Genomic DNA, 17,436 nt, shown 5'->3' with positions numbered 1-17,436 from the left:
AGAAAAAAACATAGAGAAAAAGGAAAAAGTATGTGCAAAATCAGGAAAGAGAAAGACAGTTTAAAGAGACAAAGGAATTGTTTTTCCAGTTTCAAATTTTTTATAGTTTAAAAGTTAGATTAAATACACGATGAATTAAAGTATATATTAAGTAGCTGAGTTATTGGATTTTTTTAACCTTTTTTTTTTTTAAAAAAAAAGGAAGTTAAAGACCTGTATTTAGAATACCCAGTGTGCTAGAATTTGCTACTGAGTTAAAGCAAGCTCTTTCAGTATCACAGGTATGGAAATAAGTTGAGTGACTCCCTGCAGACCATGCTGGGGACAGCAAACCCTTCTAAGCAGCCTCACTGAGCACCAGGGGGAAGCCCAGAAGGAGCCAGCTCAGCTGCCACCTCCCAGCCCTGTGCCCACMCACGGCCAGTGCTGCTCTCACCCGATGGCCGACACAGGCACAAATAGGTACCAGACTTTGCCCAGATTTCTGCAACTCTTTTCTGACTAAGCACACCCCAACCCCAACAGAATCCACCCAAATTTGCTGCTCTGACTGTCATTTTGGGTTGTAGTGTTTTTTTTCATGGAAACAATTCCACACACACATCAAAATCCAAACTCAAACAATAAAATCTGAGGTTTTCCCAGGCATGTTATTTGCTGTAAGAACACTTAAATGTGAAGGAAAAGAAGAAAAGGATGGCTTTAATGGTTCAACTTCCATTTTTGAAATGGCCCCTTCTAAGTTCTTATGGTTGGTTTCATTGTGAGAATTATCATGAAGAATTATCGTGACTACACAAAATGCCAGCAACAACCAGGACAAATTTAATAAAGACTGGGACACATAACCAGAACAATCCTCTGTGCCATCCAGGGTAAATTTACTGGCCAGCACACACTTTATTGCCAGCAGTGAATTAACACTGTTACATCCTCTGCCTCACAAAAGCAGCCTAGTTAATATGAGTCTCCCTGCAAAACCAAAGATATTMAGGCTGCACAGTCTATTCTCCAGGAACATTTTCAGCCCCTTTGAAAAAACTGTAAAAGAAGAACTTCCCAACGMTGTGCAGGGCTTCCAGCATTTGTTTAAATGCAAAGAATTTCATTTTTAGAGAGCCACAGTCAAATATTTGTATATTTAGAAGAGTTTGGTTTCTTAAAATGCTAARCTGCACCCACTAGAGYGGCCTGGGAGGAACCTTAGRGCTGGGAAACCTCTAACTGGTCACAGCTGAGAAAACACCTGGTTGAAGGGAAGCTTGTTGTTCCCCTGGAAGCAGTAAGGAGTCTTCCAACTRGAAGACCTGAGAGCCAAGGTTATCTAAATTTCTTTTGCAGCAGAGACAGGCAGACAGGCATCCAGCCCTACTGGGTGGAGGGCTAATGGGACACAAAAGCTACTGTAGACAGCTAAGGAGTCAAAAAATCAAGCTTTTTGCAAGAAAGAGGAGAAAAATAGAAAAAAAAAGGGGAACGGGAGGAGGGGGCGTGGTAAAAAGCTTACAGAAAAAAGAGGAATATAAGGAGACTTTGCTAGTGTAACCACTCAGTAATTGGGAACAAAAYGTTTTGGACAAGTCTGCCAAAAGCAATTTTCAGTGTGACAAGGCCCTGTCCCTAGCCCCAAGTGACAGCTYTGTACCTGCAGTCACCAACACTGGTCCAAAGCTCCTGAGCATGTTTCCCTGTCCCCAYCTGGGAGCCAGCAGTGCCTCTCGCTGGCACCCCTGGAAGCAGAAAAGATCCCCAGGTGTGAGCTCTGAGCGGGACCTGCACGAGCAGAGGGAGAACAGGAAGCAAAGGGATTAATGGGGCCTCACATGTTGCCCAGAACAGGGCACCACCTGCACAGAGTGTTCACTGCAAGGAACACTTCAGGCTCTCTGCAAAAAGCTGCAGGTCAAAGTGACACTGAGAAAATTAAGCTCAAAATCTTCAGGGTAATCACCTTCCCCAGAGCAGGCCCCTCATTGAGCAGCCTGGTCATCACACATCCTTTAACTATTCTGGTCTTTTCCTCACCAGTTCCAGAGGTCAGGTGACCACAAATGAACCTGGCTTTTATTGCAATAAATAAACAGAGGCATAATTCAGCAAAGCGTACTTCAAACTTTGGGATTTGTAAAATAAAATTGGAAGAACGGGCGCTCTAAAGACTCAGAGAAATCCCAAATAAACTACTTGTAATTAAAAAATCTCATGATTTTCAAGCCAAATCTCGTGATTTGTTTGTGGCCTGACTCAGGGTTTTCAGTGCTTGGGGCTGGCAACTCTGACTAAGCAGGGATATGAAATAAGAGCGAGAGTAACTGCCCGCCAGGCTTCTGTTTTCCTGGGACAGAAGACAAAGCAGCTCTGACAATTCCAGCTGGCAATACCATGCAGGCTCTCCTCCAAGGCCAAACATGCTGGGTAAAATCCTCATCAGACCAAAAAAAAAAAAAAATCCTATACTGTGGTTGCTTACTAGCTGTTTTCCGAAGTTCAATATAGCATATATTTTCTTTTTTCTTGAAAAGGGGCAGAAGGGGGAGATGGGCCACGTTACAGACTAATCCCTTGCCAGATGTCATTAGTGATGAAGTCCCTTAGAAATTACATCAGTTTGAAACGAATCAGAAAASAGTGAGTTTCCATTTCCTCCTCCTGCCTGGCTAGACAGAGACCTCAGGATCAGCTTTCATCTACAGCCTGGAATCAACCCTCCTCTGCGTCTTGCTTAGCGTGGCAGGGGTGTTGAGCACGTAATTGCAACCATTAAAAAGAAAAATAGCTCACTCTCTCCTGCTCCCCATCCCTGTCAAATACCATCTCCTTCATTAGGCTTCCTGGGAGCTGTCTCAGCACACTGCAGAAGTTTCTCCCTGCTCCTGCTGGAGATGGGTGCCTCCGGCTGTGGCATAGATCTCCAGCCACTACCCTTGAGTCCTCCTGGTGATGCCAAACCAGCAGTTGTTCCTTCTCTCCTGACGACCCCAAGTGTCCCCTCACACCTGATGTCTGGCAAGACAGCCTGGGCAGGGAGTGGAATTTAATTTCCAGCCCTCTGCAATGTCCAACCCTCCCTCTACCTGCTCACAGGATGATGGATGAGGAGCAGAAGCACAGAAAGAGGTGGARTAGAAGGGCCTTGGTGGTTCTTAGTGCTTTTGCTTTCCCTAGTAAGGAAAGAGCATAGCCCATCCTGGCATCTGAAAGGGATGTATCTTTAATTCTTTGTGTTTGGACTGACTAAACCAAAATAATATCATAAACTCATGTTTTCTGTGGAAACTCAGTGCCTGAAACACATTTCTRGATCGTAAATCTTGGACTAGAGCAGTTTATGTAATGCCACCTATTCACGCTGCCCTAAGTAACCATAACTAACCATTCCATTATAATGAGTCCATTATCCCCTGCTTTATTGTATTTTCTCTTAAAACAGAGATCAAAGATTTGGATCTAGTGGCATCATGCCGATTTCATTTTTATTACTGGCTCCCTAGGTCTATCATAAATATTCATTGGCCATCCTTAATACAAGGCATTGAATTCTGCTCACTGCTATCTCTGGTGCGACTGCAAAGTACAAACAGGGTTGTTGCTCAAACATATTAAATAAAGCAGCAGCAAATTTGTGACAGTCAACAACAACAACAGCAACAACAACAAAAAACAACCCACCCAGAAAACAAAAGAACCCTTTTCCCTTTCCAAGGGAATTCAGAACTGAAGGAGACATTTTCTCTCGCCCCCTCCACGACTGCTGCAGACATTTGACTGCTGTGGGAATTGAGCTGTGCAGCAGCAGCAGCAGCTGACCTGCTCCCACAGACAGGAGACATTTCTGAAAAGTCCACAGTTGCCACACTGTGGTCTCTGCGATACTGCAGCACTCTCTGTGCTCCCCGGTAGGAATTATAACCATTACCTGGCARTGGTACTGAAATTGCTCATAAATGTGGCCTTTTCATATAGAAATTAATTCTGAAAAGGGAGTGGGAAGTGTGTGGGGAGAAACATGCTCCAGAATCTCAATCAGGAAAAAGGTTTATGCAGTTTTATTCTCCTAATTCCCCAAAAACCTTGCAACCATCCCAAACTTCAGGTTGCCTGCAATTTGTTTCTCTCACATGTTGCTTTGAACTCCCTTCCCAGCTCAGTGTAACTCCTCCCAGGGTATGGAAACCCCTGTTGCACCCATCTGAATGGCTACTGCTCTGCAAATAAACACAGACAAAGGCCTTTGGGATGTCCACTGGACACTWTGAACAACCACCAATCACTAAAATTAGGGTGGCCATGGGAATTACATTTTTCTYCCTGTTAAGTAACTCTGAGAGCATTAACACATATCAGTTGCTTTATATTCTAAGCAAGAACAGCTACTCCATTAAAAACAAAACAATATGCTGAGATACTGAATTAACATTCTAATATTTGTCTTCTAAGAAAAGAAGATAGAATAGGAATAAATCATCTAAAATAAATAATTATATTTATGCATATGAATCTATCCTCACACAAAACTCCACACACTTGGAGACATGAACCATATGATGAAACTGTTGACTCATTTTACATATTAACTCACAAGATACCTTTKATTATTTACCTAGTCCCTTGCCAATCTGGAATTTGCTAGAACCTTCCACTAGCTCTATTCATAATTCAAAATATAGAAATAAAACCAGTCAGGAAGAAAACCTTGATCATGATATCTTCATGTGGTAGAATTTGATTTGAAGAGCCATAGTGAGCATAGAATTTACCTTCTAGATGTACTGAGGTCTTTAGTGAAATTCATCTCACCTATGTTTGAAACAACAATAAAAATAAAATCCTGCCACTGTTGTTCACAGAAAGGATCCTGATCAGTGAATATTGTACCTGAGTAAAGTGAGATGAATCATACTCAGAGCTCTAACAGTTTCTTTTATTAAACACCTCTCTTCTCTTGCACTCTTTTCCATTTGTTTTTAACTAATAGCAATATCAACAGAGAAGGATGGCAAACAGTTTGCAGGGAGTTAAGATTTTCTTGTTGGTTTGCCCTTGTTAAGATCACATCCATGAAAGGAATTAATGTGAAATAAGAAGGRGAAGCCCCCCATGTCCCATACACTGTGTGAAGTGGGAATTCCAGAGCAGAAATTGGTCATTAGAAGTTCAGAGCAAGGAACAAGCKACTCCAGTTTTATTGGTTTGGTTGATGCTGTGTAAATCAGTAGCTACAAAAAATATTTTACGGTATCAGATGCTCCTTGAGAGGAAAGATGATGTATGTGAGAAGGGCAGATGATACAAGTTCGAAAATAATTTAGCAATCAGGATTTGGGATTTAATATTTCTGAAAGAACACTGAGTAACAACATACTGTATTCTTAAAATTTGATAAATATAGGCTGCTGAGAGACTACAATCTTTTGGATGAAATGTGTTTGYAACCATGTGTTTTTACAGCCTGGGCATCCTGCCATTAGATTTGTTTGTGGCTTGATGAACAAACAAACTACAAAAAATTGAAACCCAAGGTTTTGAAACAAAAAAGAGTAAGTACCAGTGAGTAGTGAATACCACTGCTCATTGAACTCTCACCTGAGCTAAAAGTACCTTTAGGTCTCTGGAAATACTGTATTTGCATCACAGTGAGTTAACAATTATAAATATAAAACAACATGACAAAAGTCATGCAAAATCATAACTGCAATGTAGTTAGGGCTGTGTTCACTGCCSTTGCAGCAGATTAAAGTGCTCCTGCCTTTCACTAGATCAGGACCTGCACTTCACAGGGGGTCAGGAGGGCTGTCTCTGAATTACCTGTCCTCGATACCCGACTTTGAGTTTWAAGTTCATGTCCAGCTCAACAAGAGCAATGCACTGACACTTCCCATGGCACAGAGCCCTGGAAGCTCCTCACAATGGCCCAACTGAAGTGGCTCTGAAGAGGCTTCTGAGCMCAAGCACGGGACAGTCCAAAGCTGGAGCAAATCTCAGGGGCCTTTTACAGGAAAAAAAAAAACCCTCCTCTTAAATATAAGTCATGCTTTTCATATACCAAGTTCTCACAGGTTTTTGCACCAGCAACAAATGTGCGTGACTGAAAATCCAGCAGAATATCTGGGGGCTGTCCAGAAGTGGTGGCCTTCAGTCCAGAACGATGCACATCACAGGAGGGATAAGARGCACCCCAAAGATGAGAGATGCAAATTCAGAATATTCTGGTTGATGCTGCCTGWCACAGCCCCAGAAATGTGCAGCAATAACAACACAACAGTGGTTGGCCTGGGGCTCTAAGCACTGTGGCTGACAACACCTGGCTAGAACAAACACCACCATCACATGCCTCCTGGTATCCCTCTGCTTAATTATCCCAGCTTCAAGCCTACAGGGGAGAAAGTGAAACTGTGCTCGCTTGTTTTTCTGTAGGTGTTATCTCTTTGTAGCATGTCAGCGAGTRGGTCTAATGAGAAATTAACATACCTTAAGTTTCTGACCACAGCTAGTGTTTAGTCTTGCATATCTGAAAGCTCTGCTGCTCCTGCCACTGCAATTACAGGCTCTGAGGATTCAGGGCAATAACAAAGCTTGAATCCTCTGCGGCAATGAATTTGTGGAGGCTTGGGTTCTGCAGCTGACCACCACCTGCACACAAAGCATCTCCAAGACCAAGGGGTTTGTCCCACTTTTGTTTGAACTTTCATTCATCATTTAACTCCCATGACAAAGGCACCAAGAGCAGCTTCTTGACTGTACCAGGTTGGTCACAACCAGCTGCTGGGGTAATCAAACATTCTCCCTCCCTGCATCTCCAGCTCTCCCCTGTGAACTGGTTTCCTAAGGAGAGAGTTTTTAATGCAGTTTCCTGCAAAAACATCCTTTACCAGCTAAAATATATAAGTGATTTTAAATATAATTCAGTATAAACAGCACTGAGCTTACATGTTTTCCTGGGGTGTTTCTACCCCCCCCCCTCACCTCACAAACACACTGAGCTTAGAGGGAAGAACAGCCTGATGACAACAAGGGGAAACAGGCCAGTGCAAAGGTATTTTTATACATCAGCACAAATAAAAAGACAGCAGAAAAGGGGAAAAATTAAATGYAATTCTTCAAAATGCTTGCAGTGCCACTAACCCAAAATGTGAGTTGTAACACAAACAAAGGAATTTGGATCCCGTTCTCCCATTTAAAATAAGCAGTCTTTTGAGGTATGATACATTCAGCAAACAACACATATTCAAATTATTCTCTTTTTTCTGGTTTGGTTTTTTTTTTTTAACCTACAAATGCTCTTTATCTGAATGCTGCCTAATTTGCAAATGAGTAAAATCCTCTTGAAAAGGTGAGGCTATACAATAGAATGCAGTTCAAATTGAGAATGTCTGTGATTCAAAGARCTGCAATGCTGGGACACTGTAGTGGCTCTCAGCAAAATCTCCTGGCTTCCAAAACCCATGGAGGCCATTTATCCCAGCAGAAAAAGACCTGCAGCTCCCACTGGCTTCAGCCTGACTAGTAGATCAATACAATAATAAACTGGCACTATTGCTTCTGACAAACTCACGGGAGTTTTGTCAACAGCTCCACATGAAAAGATTCAGTTCTTCTAGCACAAAATGACCATGAGCCAGCAGTGGCCATATCTGGGACCACATCTCACAGGAATAAAATACATTTCTATTTCCACCAAAGCTGTACTGTTTTTTAAGATGTATATTTGGTGGTGTTGCTGCAAACAAAGGGGAARGGACAAGCTTACATTTTATATCTAAAAACAAATGCAGCAACATTAACCCTGCAAAACAAAAGGCCACTACTTCCATTATTTTAAATCATGAACTCGTGCAAAAGTCKAAGAGTAAACCAACATTTTGCATGAGTTTTTCCAAATAAGGCAAAAAGCACAACTACTTATTTCTGACAATTAAGCAGCTTACAGAGTCTTTGTTCTACTGACACTTGAAAATGCAGTTTTCAATTATTTATGCTGTAGTTCARTACCTAAAACAGGAAATAAAAGTATAAAGTCTGTGTTCTGCAGCACATGCACCCCTTCCTGAAGGGCTCAATTCATTTATAAGTGTTYGGAGCTGCCACAGGCCTGGATTCTGCCATATCCTGTAATGCCCTATCATCCCTCAGCACTCTGATCAGCCAATGATTTTACACTGAACTTGTCACATATACACATCATCAGAGGATATTTCCCCCCCAAGAGGTGCTGACTTGGTTTATGAACAGTTGGGAAATCAGAAGGTTGTCCATACCCAAGGCATTGCCATGCCAGCAGCTGGAATGAGTTGAGAAGTTGCCAYATGAGCACAATTTGGTCAAGGGTTCAACAGCTTCATCTAACTCACTGAGGAGGGTTTAATTTAAGCTTCTGAGCCCTCTCTGAAGCTGCTGGACCATCAGCTCTGTTGTAAGGACAGACATTTTAAGCAGTGCAACTTAATGCTAAGATTTTAAACTGCTCCAATCCTTTGCAAAGTGAGCACACATCAGTCTACATGTCTCAGGTGCTTTTGGAAATGTTACCCAGATTCAAATTGAGATGCGTAACTAGGTCTAGAGGCAACATTCACACAGAAATTAAACTGGTATCAAGCAAAATGGTGAAGGATAAAATGCTATGCTTAAAAAAAATTTCAAAAATCACACTCTAAAATCCTTCTGATTTTGTAAAATGGGTATAAAAATGGCCAGAAATTACAAAACCAAATATAGATGGGGCAGATCCAGTCCAAGCATAGTCTTTTCTGTCCCTCCTGTTTTATTTCTCAAATAGTCTGTCTGAAGCAGGCTTTTAGATAAATACATTTAGATACTACAGTGGCTGTCTGAACAGAGATAATGAGAGCTCCCTCCACACACTGCTTCCCCCAAATGTTTTAATGCCGTTYTGGAAGAGCCTTCTRTAAGGGAGGGKCTGTAGATCAAGTTTCTCTCCAGTKAGTGACCTAATCAATACAAGCAGGACTAGGACTTAATGCAGAACTTCCAGGAGATTGCAATAATCACCCACAATTACTTATGAAAGCCAATCAATAGCCAGGAGGCTTTATGTGTCATTTATATACCTTAAATCAAGCTTCTGAAATTAAACTTTGATTCCCAACACAATTAGATGTGGTGCTAAGCAAGACAAGGCACCAAGCAAGTGCTGCCTCAGGAGGGAACACTGCGAGGGAATCCAGGGATGGAGCCAGGAGAGCACCAGAGACCTGAAACACACACCAAGGGGAGCTGCAACAACAGAGTTGGCAGAGTGGATACAGGAAGGGGTATAAAATCAGTGAAATAAGGCCCTGCACCTTTTTTCCCCCCTTGTTCCTTCAATGACTGACACAAGCTACCTTCCAGTGACCAAATGAAAGACAAAGACAGTAGAAGGCTCTCAGTGGTGGGAATTAAAGCAAAGAGAAAGAGGAAGAAAYGCTATTTTGTGTTTTCACCCTTGTTTCTCACTATGGGAAAGTTGGCAGAAACTGGAGGTTTCTGTCAGATTTATCACAGAAAATACATTATGATGGGTGATTAGCAGACTCGGGCTTCCTATCAAAATGTCCCACCTCCCTTTGTAGCTCTATTCTGGTGATGACCATTATGCATTTACTACTATTTTTTTTAATATCTGCATACCRTAGTTGAATAACTTTGCAGGCAGTGAGATCACAGCTGAAAAAAGATGGGAAACACGCACATGAGGCTACTCATTGTGCTATTTTTACTGTTCTGAAGTCTATGGCATTGAACAATGACTCATAAGAGTAGCAAGCCAGAGAAGCACTTGCAAAGCATATCCAAGCATGTTTATTTATGTATTTGTTTGCACTGATTCATCAAGTTCCTCTGTGCAACCAATGGGACTCCAGAGGAAGCACAGAGCAGAAATTCTGTGTACAAAGCTGTTCCACCCACCCTGCTCCYGTGAGATGGGGGAGGTTGCAAGGGGGATTTGGGAATACACCTCCTTTATCCACTTCTGAAAAGGAGAGCCTCTAAACACCAATGGAGCACACTCCCTCTGATGGGAATTCCCTCCTTTAACTCATTCTTGCTTTGTCAGCATCCACAACAGGGTACAARGAGCAATCAAAACAAGCAAATCTTCTTGCTTGTTTGAAGTCCTGCATTGAAAGTGTTGCCTTTTTTCCTCCCCTGTAGTCCTGAGATGAGCTTAATTTATGGTGGGTCTATGTAATTATTTTGGAGAGGTTTGGCACAGGTCAGTACAAAAGCAAATTATGTTTCCCATGTGATGCAGTGGTGTTATGCACCCAGAATGCTATTAGAATAAGTTTGAATARTAATAAAGAATAATAATAATCTGCTTCCCCTGTGAAATTCTTTTTATGACATTAAAAGAGAATTTGCCTGCCCAGGGCGAGCCACCGTTTTCTTGGAGCAGGAGGTGAAGATGGGGTTGGTTTTCTCTGCTTACACTGTTTATTTTTGCATAGGGTATGGCTGATGTCAGCACTGAGAGATTAGATGATAGCTCTGTGATTCATATTTAAGAGTGAATAATGCTGAAAGGATTTGGGGAATACCCAGAAATATGGATTAGAGGAAACTGCACAAAAGGCACTGGGATCAGGCTCAGAAAGAACAGGGACAGCTGACATCTAAATCTGAATCTACCTACTGATATCTAAAGGAACAGGCAAAATGAAAGAGGTGTTTGAAAAACTTGGTTTCGCAMGAGAAAACTGGGCAATGAGGGGAGAGAGGAATGCAAGAAATAATTAGACACGTACAGAGTACAGATTATGTCACTTCTTCCCAAAACTRGCAGCTCTGCTTAAACACTGCAGATTTCCTTTCACACATTTGTGAGCATTGAAAAGCGTGTGGAGTACAAAAGTCTGGCACCATAGGCAGCAGGGAAAAACWGTACAATTGCAATTAAAAATCCCTATATTTCCATTAATTTTACGGTAAAGTTAGGTGTGACATATGGAGACTAGTCTCCAGAAAGAGAAGCTATCCAATATATAATAATTATACATTGTAATACTCTCTACTGCTAATTTATTCCATCTTCTTTGCCTTGACTCTTGTTAAGTCCCTCACACAAAACTATATAAGGCAAATAGTTTCCTTTTTTTCCAAACTTCCTACCTTACCACACTGTTCCTAAGACACCAAGTTATCTCTAAAACATGTACAATATTGAAATCATGTCAGATTCTGTTACTGTCCCACAGCCAATGTTTTAATACCGTGCTGTTAGTTCTATATTTGATAGTAAAGTGGTAGCAGTACCTCTTCTGCAAAGTTAGTTTTCTTGTCAAGCATTTCTCGTAAYGTCTGAAGAATTTTAATGCAGAGCTTTTCTTCTTTCTCCATTAGCTTCTTTGTGTGATTAATCAACCTTAAAGTAAAATATGAAAACTTAAAGAGCATTGCACATTGTTGCTAAGCCATACTACAGTTTCTTTATCCATAAATTGCCCATCACTATATTTTTCCTCAAGGAAAGGAAATAAAAGTGGGCAAGAGAAATCATAATTAAAAGGGAAATGGGACTTTCAAGGTGTTGGGAGATTTTTGTGTCAATTTGCATATCTTACTGCCTGTACAGAAGGCAGAATTCTACATCCACTTTTTATGAGGGTTTCCAGTGAAGATCCAGACTTGCTATTTCATCCTTTCTTTTTTTAAAGGTAACTTATTTTAACCATTATTTAAAGGTAACTGGTGTTCACCATTCATCTTGCAAATTTTAAAAGCTACAACCTTTACACCTCCCCGCTTCTGTGATGGTTATAATGTATTTATGATACAATTAGCAAATGGTATTCAGCCAAAAGGWTTTCCAAAAAACCTTACATGGAAGTGTTCAGAAATACAGACATTTGGCTGAAAYGTAATCGTTGTTTACATTCACACAACAACTTGACAAGACAGAAAACAAGGTACATTTCTGTCTCCAGCTATGACTGTGACAGGAGTTTGGATTTCAGTCAGCTGAAGCCGACACCAGAAGCAGCCTTTCTCTCTTTGTGCAGAACAGATCTGTGCACAGGTCCTTGCACTGGTTCACACATTGCTGGARAAATGTTTGTGAAAATAGAAAGGGAGGAAATGTAGGGGCCTTGGACAGGTTTTTTGTCCTTCAGTACCAGTGCTGGCTTATGTTGGATAAAAAAGAATTCATCAAATTATAGTTTGGGATCAGCATGCAACACATGCACAGTGCCATCGATTTACACTGAAAGATGGCAGYATTAATGGTCCCAAATCACAGCCACCAGAACCAAGGCTGGGAGACCTATTATTGTGTCATCCCAGCAGAATCCCAACTGAATCCCAACAGAACTGATCACATCCTGATCACTGCTAAATTGGAATCACAGAACCATTTTGGTTGGAAAAGACTTCTCAGACATCGAGCCCAACCTTTAATTTATCAGCCAAGGCCACCACTAAACCATTTCCCTAAATGCCACATGTCCTTTAAATGACTCCAGGGATTGCTAATGCCATCCTGGACTCAGTGGGGACATTGTCCCACTGTCATCTCCACTGATTTAATGAGCTTTGAGAACAAAACCAAGCAGTTCTCAGGCCTGCAGGACTAACAACATTTTAAAAGAAGTACATCTTTATCTAGGGATTTCTACATTATCTAGGGACTACTTTGCCATGGGAAGTAATTGATTAAAATTGGACATCAGGTGGAATTTCTTCCTGGGRAGGGTTGTTAAACATTRGAATGGGTTGYCCAGGGAGGAGATGGAGTCACCATCCCTGGAAGTGTTGATGAAATGACTGGACATGGCACTCAGTGCTCTGGGCTGGTTGATAAAGTGGAAATCAATCACAGGTTGGACTTAATCTTAGAGGCATTTCCAACCTAAATGATTCTGTGATTCTGTGARAACAGAAAACTTYATTGCATTTTCATGCTGGCTTCGAACAGGAGTTTGGACAGAGGACATGGGATRAGCCAATCACAAAATTAAACTTTAAAAACAAAATTTCCAAACATATAAAGTATATTGTTATAATACTACCTCTGCAGAATATGCAAATAGCCAAGGAATCAGGAGAGCTGCCAAATACATTAATTTCCCCCAAGTTATCTCTGTTTAAATTATAGTTTCTCAAGGGCGGGGAGGGCATCTCACTTGAGGACTAATAAAAAATTTGCAAGACTCTATTCCAATGCACAGACTGCAAATAAAACATCTAATAATTCAAGACCAGATAGGGGTGCCAGTGAAATGTATTTTTAAAGAGCTGTTGGCAATTTAAAATAAAAATATCTATTTGCTGTACCAAAAAAAAAAAAAAAATCCAACAAAAAACCCACAAGCCTTGAGCACCCCACTGTTTCATTATGAATTCTTGAAAATTCTGCTATGGAAAGTCTAAGTTTCTGCTGTTGATTTGGAAAATGTAATAGCAAAACAAGCCTATTAAGAAAACAGAAGTAGGTTGAGCCTGCCACAATTTTAACAAGCCACTAACAACCCATTTCTAGCAGGTAAGGCAAGCAATCTCTCCCCTTGCTTTCCCCAGACAACAAAACTGCTGAGAAACACAAAACATGGAGAAAAAGACCTCACTTTAAGCTTTCAATAGTGAACTCAGACACCAGAATGCTTAAATCTCTGCTGAAAAGCACAGGTAAGTGCTGTTGAAAATGTTAAAACCCTGCCATCYTTCCCAAGAAACAAATAGGCCCCTCTGGATGCCACTTACTTGGACATGAAAGCACCACATCTTATTCTGGCATCACTGCCCTCAGGAAAAAGGAGCTCTGGGCTGTGCAGCACATCAACCAGCACTGAGAATTCAGCTTGCATCATGGGGGTGAACTGCTGCTCCAAGGAGGACACCACGTCCTAGGGAAGACAGGAGAACAACATCCAAAAGTGCAAGAGAACTACAACAACATCACTGTGGAATCGCACAGCTCAGGGTGATGCACTGCTTGGCATACTCTGATGGTGCAAGAGAACTGGGCAAGCCAGGTGACAGTAAAGCCACCTCAAGCCTCTCTTCACACCACTCCTCAAGCTGGGCAGGGGGAGAAGGTGCCCCTTGCTGTTCTCTTTCAAATTTCTCCTCTGAAGTGCTGCTCCCAAAACCAATGGCAACAGGCAGGATGATGGTGTGCTAGGAAAACAATGCTGATCACACACAGTTAGTGCGTCACCTCAGGTGTTGTGTCCTTGGTGTTTAGGGCCCCTCTGTTTGTCTGGGTCCTGCTGTTTTCTCAGCTGATGAACCCCTGATKCTGTTTAAGCTCTACATGCACAAGGTGATCTCCATCTCATGGAAATCTCCGTGACACAACCTGACAWAGTGGCTCCTAAAACCTCCAGTACCTTCTCTGCAGCCACAACAGGTGTGTGGCCATGGAGAGGCAGAAAGAGATCCTGCTCTTTGGAGCACTTTGAAGAGAACACAGCTTGAATAYTGTGTGCAGTTTTGGGAACCAGAATATAAGAAAGAGCTAAAGCTGTTAAGAGAGCATCCAAAGGCAGGACATGGAGATGGGGAACGGTCTGGAGGTGAAGCCCCACAAGGAGTGGCTGAGGGCACTTGGTCTGTTCAGCTGGAGGAGACTGAGGGCAGAGCTCCCAGCAGTTCTGCAGCTCCCTCACGAGGGGAAGAGGAGGGGCAGGCCCTGATCTCTGCTCTGTGGTGACCAGGGACAGGATGCAGGGAACAGATGGGGCTGTGCCAGGGTAGGGTTAGGGTGGATATCAGGGAACAGTTCTTACTCCAGAGGGTGGTGGGGCACTGAACAGGCTCCCCAGGAAATGATCAGGGCCCCAAGGCTGCCAGAGCTCCAGGAGTGTTTGGACATTGCTCTCAGGCACAGGTGGGATTGCTGGGGTGTCTGTGCAGGGCCAGGAGTTGGACTCGATGATCCTTGTGGGACCCTTCCAGCTCAGCTCATTCTGGGACACCTCCGACCCCTGACCTCTGTAGGACCCAAATGCCCGTCCTGGATCAACAGGCCCTGCTCTAACCAGGCACAGAGAGGAGCTGAACCTTCAGCTGTTCCCACACAGAAATGCAATGGCTCCTCTAATCCAGCACCACAAATGCTCTGTGCCTGTCTCTGGTGTTTTCCACATCTGGCACATGTGACACAACTGCCCTCCCCCTGCTGCCCAAGCCCTTTGCTATGTCTGTACCTGTAGTTTCTCTATGATATTCCTGTAATCCCAGGCAGGCCCACCAAGAGCTTCTTTGAAGCGAGGTCCACTGCGGGCTGACATYCTCCAGCCCATGGCTGCCCTCTGCACCATGTTGGAGTGACTCTTCATGAACAAGGTGTTGACCTGGCTGTCCAAATCCACTGGAATCGCAATCCCCCGGTTCTTTGCTTTAATAGGAATAAAAAACCCAAGACATTTACAGTGACAAAAACTTGATGAGGATCATGGCATGCAAAAGATTGATCCTGTTGAAGTAAAGGGGCAGGGTGATACCACTTCAGTAAGTTTTAAAAATAAGGATCCTAAAAATAAGGACCCTTAAATGTAAGGATTCCATATAATTCTAAGTGGTAGAAATCAGCCATAATCTAGTTAAAGAAAGGAAGCTGTACTACTTTAAATGAGATGAGGACTGTTTCCAGTAYATTTTTGCATAGACACAGACATTTATTTTTTAAAACAGAGTAATTGTTTTACTAACTTGAAAAAATCCAGATATATTAATAAATGCAACAAAAGGAGTATGTRTTATTATTTAAACAGTTAGTTTTACTGTCTTCAGAAGCAAATTCTAGAATTCTTCTTTCTAGTGGGCATATGCACATTTATCCAATTTATCCCAAGTACTCTTGGTTGCTTTTCTGTGAATTTCTCTTGTGAAGACCTTGAGGAACCAAGTGCATACAAATTCAATTTGAAAAAGACTGTCTCTTCTCTCTGTGTTTCCTATACTGCTAGGGTTGCTAGACCCTGGATTCCTGGATGGTTCCTGGATGCCACTGCAATATATCCAGTAGTTAATAAATATCTGATAGTCTAAATGATAGYTAAAAAGAAATTAACCAGTACCTAGAAAAYRCTATTTTTTTTTATTTTTKAGAYTTAACAGGCATGAAATGACATGTAGAACGAATACCAGAATTTAAAAATAAAAAAGGAAAGACTTGCAGGAATTCTTACAGGGACTCCACTATTAAACTGCTATGGCATCCTGAACTGTTGTTTGAAAAGGAAGTTTGGAAGGCAATGTTAGAAGGTATCTGCCCTCTCCCTCAGTAAAATCTCTGTCTTAGTTGCTTCTCTCCATTCCACTGGAGATCAGAGTGCATTGTTTTCTGACTCAGAATGAGTTGTTTGAAATTTAACCAATAAAAAAGAGTTTGTCGCATCTCTGTAAGTGTCCAAGTGAAGGGGCTTGGGTTGGGATAGTGCAAGGTGTTCCTGTGCCTGTCACTGGGGCTGGAACTGGATGGTCTTTAAGGTCCCTTCCAACCCAGGCCATTCTGTAATTCTATGATCAATGCAGCAGTATCTCTGAAAGATTAGGTCCTGTTCCAGTGATTAAACTCTGTATTCTACGTCATTTCACTTCCATGGCACARCTTATGTTTAATAAAAACTTAGAAGTGAAATGGAGAAGCAGTTTTAATTCATTTGTAATAATGACTAATAAGTCATTTTTCAGTTTTCCTTATTGAAACAAGGTGAATTTTGAAAAACCATTAGCCCAAATTGCAGTTCTGCACGAAGTTTCTCTGTGGCATTTCCCCACCATTCCACACTAAAGGGCYTTCCACAGTGGGGGAAGGCATCAAAAATATTCCACCCTTCCCTCCCTCCCTCCTAGATCTTAAAACATACAAAACTTTAAGTCTTGAAGCTGTGAAGTCAGCAGATGCCCTTCTTTCCCAAACAGCCCATGCAGCCAACCCCACGGGAGGACGTGCAGGCAGAGGCAGCGCACAGCTCTGATGAATGAAGGCTGCAGTGCTGCCAAGCACAGTGAGTCACAGATCCCAGGCACAAACTTTCTCTTCCCCTCAGTACTAGATYGGAATGACAGCTTTTAGTATAAACCTAAATCTGCCTGTGACACCTCAACCCCCAGCCTTAGCGACTGTGGCAAGGGTGCCGTGTCAGGGGCACTCTCATCCCTCTAATGGATTCTGCAGGTTCAGGGCACTCTCCTCTCTTCCCACTGCAAGGCTGTATCCTGATGCAGGATGGGGGGCTTCCCCTGTGGACCAGGCTGTTCCACTGGGATGGAGGAGAGCTCTGTAATTCCATTCCTGGTAGCATTTCTTTTAAATGGTTGGCCGCAGGGAATGTATAAAAAAAAATTTTAGGTCAAGCTGGGAAGACACAAATTGAGTTTTCCTTTCCACTCTCCATTTGTTTTGAAGGCAGGCTCCTGATTAACGTGTGGAAAATGCCATGTATGGCTGGCCATTATTTCTAATGATTGTTTTTCCATATAATTTGA

At 42.2% G+C, this 17,436-nt stretch overlaps 1 protein-coding gene across 3 annotated transcripts in view; it reads right to left on the bottom strand.

Annotated features, from left to right (window-relative positions):
• The window catches only part of ITPR2 (inositol 1,4,5-trisphosphate receptor type 2), a 240,651-nt gene that overhangs the window by 99,735 nt on the left and 123,480 nt on the right, over nt 1-17,436 (bottom strand). For all 3 annotated transcript variants that reach the window (XM_057370513.1, XM_057370515.1, XM_057370514.1), the window contains 3 exons: nt 15,150-15,340; nt 13,702-13,844; nt 11,257-11,365 (listed from right to left, as the gene is read on the bottom strand). In XM_057370513.1, coding sequence (XP_057226496.1) covers nt 11,257-11,365; nt 13,702-13,844; nt 15,150-15,340 — 443 coding nt within the window. The remainder of the gene's footprint in view (nt 1-11,256; nt 11,366-13,701; nt 13,845-15,149; nt 15,341-17,436) is intronic.

Source organism: Malurus melanocephalus, unplaced genomic scaffold (assembly GCF_030028575.1).
Source record: "Malurus melanocephalus ecotype Western Australia unplaced genomic scaffold, MMel_1.1 scaffold_128, whole genome shotgun sequence".
NCBI lineage: Eukaryota > Metazoa > Chordata > Aves > Passeriformes > Maluridae > Malurus > Malurus melanocephalus.
This window is presented reverse-complemented; position numbering and strand designations above follow the sequence as displayed.